Raw genomic sequence first — 5,465 nt, 5'->3', positions numbered from 1 at the left:
GGAACTCAGGGCAGGAACCTGGAGCACAGACCATGGAGGAACACTGCTTACCGGCTTGCTCCCCAGCCCTGTGCTCTGCCTGTTTTTGCTTTCTTATACCACACTGAACCACCTGCCCAAGGGTGGCACTGCCCACAATAGGCTGGGACCTCCCACATCACTCAGCAAGCAAGAAAATGCCCCACAGACCAGTCCAATGGAGGAAATTCCTCAGTTGAGATGCTCAACTAGGTGTGTCAAGTTGACAGCTGAAGCTATCCAGCACATATAGCAAGGGGCATCCAGAGGAAAAAGACATCGTAAGATGAGAGAAGAGAAACCTAAGGCAGCTGTACAACACATCTTAAAACTAGCCAGTTGTGCAAAAAGATTTAAGCATGTGAAGATCCCATTGTAAAAGAAAAAACATTGTAAAGAAATAATTTTCCACTTCATATCTGTGATTTGAGGTCCAGTGATCAAACTCAGGCCATCAGCCTTGTTGGTATGGGCTTTTATTTGGTAAGCCACTTTGATGGCCAACATTTGAAGTCTCTTGCCAGCTCAGAGTCCAGAATTGCACCACGGTTGACAACTTGTTGTAAAGGTTGCCTATGAGCAAACTATATTCCTTCTGTATATTGATATTTCAAATAAGAATAAAAACGTAGCTCTGAACCATTCTTGAGACCTAATGGTATATGGTCCTAAAATATGACCTTAGTACCTACCAGATATAAACCTAAAGTGCTCTTGAGACTCTCGCAAAACTAAACCTTTTATAGGATAAATACCTAAATTTTCATTCAGTCCTTCCATTTGGCTTGATTTTCCAATGATGACCTTGAGCAAATATTTTGTCCTTCCCCTTCCCAAAGTGAAATTGGAAAAGAAGCATAGATACAAAAGGGCTTCTAAGATTTCATATCATCAGCTGTGTGTAGTACTGTCCAGTACACCTAAGGAATCACCATGTGATCCCATTAATGTTCCTCATTCACTCTTTGAGATATAACCTCACAAGTCACAAATAACAATAATTAAAGACTTACCAGCAACTTTCTCTTGAGAAGCCCACCCCAATATTTTTGTATGTACACTCTCTATACCAAGTGTATCTTTGTGTAATTATGACTGGGGTTAAATCCCTATTAAAAATGCTTTTTAATAATTGAGGTAGGCTATAGTTTAGTTCATAGAGTTCTTGCTTAGTATGCACAGAGCCATTTGTTTTCAGAACACTTTAAGCAGGCTGTGGTAGTGAGCTCTTAAAATCTGACCACTGGGCAGATGGAGGCAGGAACATCAGAAGTTCAGTGTCATCCTTGTGTACATCCCATATTCAAGGTCACATGAGAGATACCCTGCTGCAAAAGTAAATAAAATGAAAGAGAAAATCACCTGTTTATTCCTGAGGTTTCCAGATGTTTGGGAGCAGGGTTTCAGATCAGAACCCTGACCAGAACTGTTAACAACTTCCAAAAATTTTACCTCACTGCAGTCATTCCCATACATCAACTTCCCCTTTTCAGGAATGTGATCAACTTTTAGATCCTCATGTTATATTTCAAACAGACAGTAATTTGACTTTTTTCCTCTCAATCCTGGAGCAATACATTTTTTTAAAAAATATTTTAAATTTATGTGTGTGTGTGTGCCCACTTGTCTGTATATGCTTCATGTGTGTACATGTGCCTCAGAAGGCCAGAAGAGGGTGTGGAATTCACATCCAGTTTTTATCTACCTGATGGGAGTGGTAAGAAATAAACCCAGGTCTTCTATAAGAGCAGCAAGTTCTCTTAGCCATTGAGCCATCTCTCCAGCTCCAGCAATACATTTTTGAGAAATTAAATTCTGCTTGTGAACATTTCATATGCAAGGAAACTCATGCCGGTTCACTTGACACCTCATAAACTGTCTTGGTGTCTCTACTGTCTTGTCATCCTTGGGTAGAGATACCTTATCAGAATTGCTTGGGCTTGACTTCCCCCCTTGCAAACTTTACAGGGTTATGTGTCCACACTACATCGTCTGGTGTGAGAACTATTGGATACCAACTACCCACGACTGCAATATCTCCAGTTTCTCATGGTGTAAGTATCAGCCCTTCAGTCCTCTCAACCTCAGCTATGGTGGGGTGTGGCGCCTCCCAGGAGAGAAATTGAATGACCTGCAGCTGGGAAGAATATTCTTCTGTGTCTTTATGTAAGTGATGCTAAATAGCATTACAATGAACATGAATTTAATTGAAATTATGGTTTGTATTCCTATGAATGAGTACCAACATTAATGAGTGTTATATCTTTTGAAAGTTCTGTTTATTTTCAAGAACCAGATACCAATTTATAAAATGTCAGTCCTGAGCAGACCACCAGAGAGTGCCGAACTCTGGCCTCCCTCTGCCTCCATTTAGCAGGGGGCCTGAAAACCCAGGGGACTGCCTAAGAGCCCCCAGACCCTACCTCCATGTGGTGCTATCAAAATACCTGAAAGCAAATCCTGAATCCATCACTCTAGACTCCAGCCTTGGTAGACAAAAGAAAAATGAGGAGGAACCCAATAGAGGGATGCTTTTGGAAGCCCTTCTCAAGAAATTCCAATGGACTCTCATATGAACATTTGAAAAATGCCCTGCTCTGACTTTTTTCTAGTTCCCTGTCTAGAACTTGTAATGCTAATTAATCTTGCCTTTACTTCTCCTTCACATCTCCTAGTCATGATTCAAGGCCTTTTTTTTCCTCTTAGAGGTAAGAGTTATGCAATTTGGGAGTCTTTTAGATAGACCCACTGAAAGGATACTCCAGTTGCCTCACCCTGCATCCCTGTTCAGCACGGAAGAAGCCAGAGGGATCTGTGTCCCTATTCCCTATTGGCAATTTTGGTAACCTCTTCAGAGGATGGTGTGGTAAGGATAGGAGGCAGGAATTGGCTAGGCAGTTATGGTAAAAAGACCCCAAAGAAAAGTAGCCAGTTTCTTGGCCAAAAGTCAAAATGTCCTTGGGACTGTTAGCAACATACTCTGTTCCAAAGGCCAAAAATGTCAAAAGTATTTGGGAGCTTGTATCTAATCCTTAAAAAATTTTAGGGTTACCTCTTCAGAGGGGGGAATGTTGGAGGGGAGGGAGTGGGCATGGATTTGATCAAAACAAGGCCAATAATGTTGAAAGTATTCGGGAGCTTTTATCTAATCCTTAAAAGATTTTAGGGTTACCTCTTCAGAGGGGGAAATGTTAGAGTACCCAAAAGCCCCATAAAAATAAATAAATGAAAGAAGGAAAAAAAAGAAAATAAATAGAAAAAAGTGATGGGGAGATATGGGAGGTGTTGGAAGGGAGGGAGTGGGCATGGATTTGATCAAAACACCTTATATGCATGTATGAACTTCTCAATAATTTTTGTAAAAGTTAAAAAAAAGATAATTAAAACAAAATGTCAGTCCTAACTCTACATTCTCAAACAACATATTAGGTAAAGTGCTAGGTTTGCCTTTTGCCCTGCCCATGTATCCTAAAGCCTCCAGAAGGTGTGTGGCAACTGTAGGAACTCAGCTATTTGAGTAATTCAGTCTGTGGTGCAAATTTCTTGGAATCCAAGCTTCAGATAAGGCACTGGAAGAGAATAGATATGTAAGTGTTCTGCCTACACAGGATTCTGTGGGTTTTGTTTTGTTTTTTGTTGTTTGTTTGGTTTGTTTGTTTGTTTGTTTTTAGCCTTTTCTGAATCACTTGTCAGAATTTTTAGCCATGGAAGTGGTTACACCTCCTCCTAAAATCATTTGTTTTTATGTGATCCCAGAGAATTTAATGTATCTAAGTCCCTTCTCAGAACTTGCTCTCCCTGAAATTGATTATGGCAAAGCTGTGAAACTCAGTTCATGGGAAAACTCTTCCAGGAGGAAACAGTGGGCCTGAGATTGCAGTAGGGTGAACGTGGGCAGCGTATATTCTTTTTATTGTGAGTCCTTTGAAATTTCTTTAGTTGTGACAAGTAAGATATTTGTATTGATATTTCTTTTTCCCATGGCACAAATCAAGCAGCATCTTCAATAAAACATGGTTAAGGCACATCCATACTGTAGTGTAAACTCCCATTTTCTGTTCTGAAGACTTACTCCATAGGCTGATTTAGCAACATGTCATTACAGAATTCAATCTTACTTGAGGACATTGCTATGAACTTCACCTGGTGGGAATGGCAGGACCTGGATGCTGCTCAGAGGACCCTCTACAGGGATGTGATGCTGGAGAACTACAGCAGCCTGGTGTGCTTGGGTGAGTCTAACTCCCTTTTTACTCTCAGTAACAATTATTTTTTCTTCATTGATGAGCATAGACTTTTTACTGTTAATCCAGATTCTCTATTATTCAATTTACCTAATAAATGGTAATGGCACCATGTATAGAAAACAGTATCATTTAGAAATGCACTCACATAATGTGTAGTGATCAAATGAAAGTAACTGGTAAGTCTCTCGGCTTCTTCAGTGGGAACATTTAAAATTTCTGTAATAGCTTTTATGAAATAGTGAATTGCTATCAATCAGAGATCTACTGTTCTATAGAACATAAGAAGTTACTCATCAATCCCATATAAACCCCAGTAAACCCCAGCCATCCTCTCCTCCTGCCTTTCTTCCCTAGACCCTTTTCACATCCTGGTAACCAATTTTTTATTCTCTTTTTCATCTAAAAGGTCAATAATAGTTTTCATTTCTGAGGATAACAAACAGGAATTGTGTGTGTGTGTGTGTGTGTGTACGATGTACTTATGACTTCTAATTTTCTCAGGAATTGTAAGAAATATGTGTACACCCAAACAATTGTAGAGATTTTGGAATGCTCAAAGTAAGATTCTATAAATTACAGCTTGAGGAATAAATGAGATTTCTGAGGATGTTAGAAAACAGAAGTCCTAATGTACTTATGACTTCTAATTTTCTCAGGAATTGTAAGAAATATGTGTACACCCAAACAATTGTAGAGATTTTGGAATGCTCAAAGTAAGATTCTATAAATTACAGCTTGAGGAATAAATGAGATTTCTGAGGATGTTAGAAAACAGAAGTCCTACTATGTGGGAAGCGAGCACAGCTGAGCCAGCCAGATGGCGCCCTGGCTGGCTGCCAAACCTCGTGCTGTTTACTCCAACTCTTGGCTGATTGCCAAGGCTCGTGATTCCCGCTTGTTTACTCGAAAGTATGGAGAGGCCAAACAGGTGCTGCCAGCCTGATGATCTTGCTACGTGCCTAACGAGCTACACTCTGCCTGGCCGCTGCACGTGTGTGAGCCCTGATTGGTACCGGCTGCGGGGAGGGCTGTTGGAAACGCTATATAAAGAGCTGAAGTGTGTAATAGAAGAGAGACAGCATCATAGTGAAGAGAATATGAGAGAGAATAAGAGAGAATAAAGGAAGAAAGAGAAACAGAAGCTTGAACCTCACCTTGGTGTCTGTGTCGTCTTTCCTGGACTCTGCTGGACAGAGTCCC

At 40.4% G+C, this 5,465-nt stretch overlaps 1 protein-coding gene across 2 annotated transcripts in view; it reads left to right on the top strand.

Annotated features, from left to right (window-relative positions):
* LOC115070821 (zinc finger protein 90 homolog) overlaps nt 1-5,465 on the top strand; it is a 38,524-nt gene that overhangs the window by 8,495 nt on the left and 24,564 nt on the right. For both annotated transcript variants that reach the window (XM_029564822.1, XM_029564823.1), the window contains exons 2-3: nt 1,987-2,072; nt 4,124-4,250. In XM_029564822.1, the coding sequence (XP_029420682.1) occupies nt 4,151-4,250 (100 nt within the window). In that variant the 5' untranslated portion in view covers nt 1,987-2,072; nt 4,124-4,150. The remainder of the gene's footprint in view (nt 1-1,986; nt 2,073-4,123; nt 4,251-5,465) is intronic.

Source organism: Nannospalax galili, unplaced genomic scaffold, assembly GCF_000622305.1.
Source record: "Nannospalax galili isolate Female #2095 unplaced genomic scaffold, S.galili_v1.0 scaffold558, whole genome shotgun sequence".
NCBI classification, from domain to species: Eukaryota; Metazoa; Chordata; class Mammalia; order Rodentia; family Spalacidae; genus Nannospalax; species Nannospalax galili.
The sequence above is the reverse complement of the archived record's forward strand: the minus strand, read 5'-3'. Positions and strand labels throughout refer to the sequence as shown.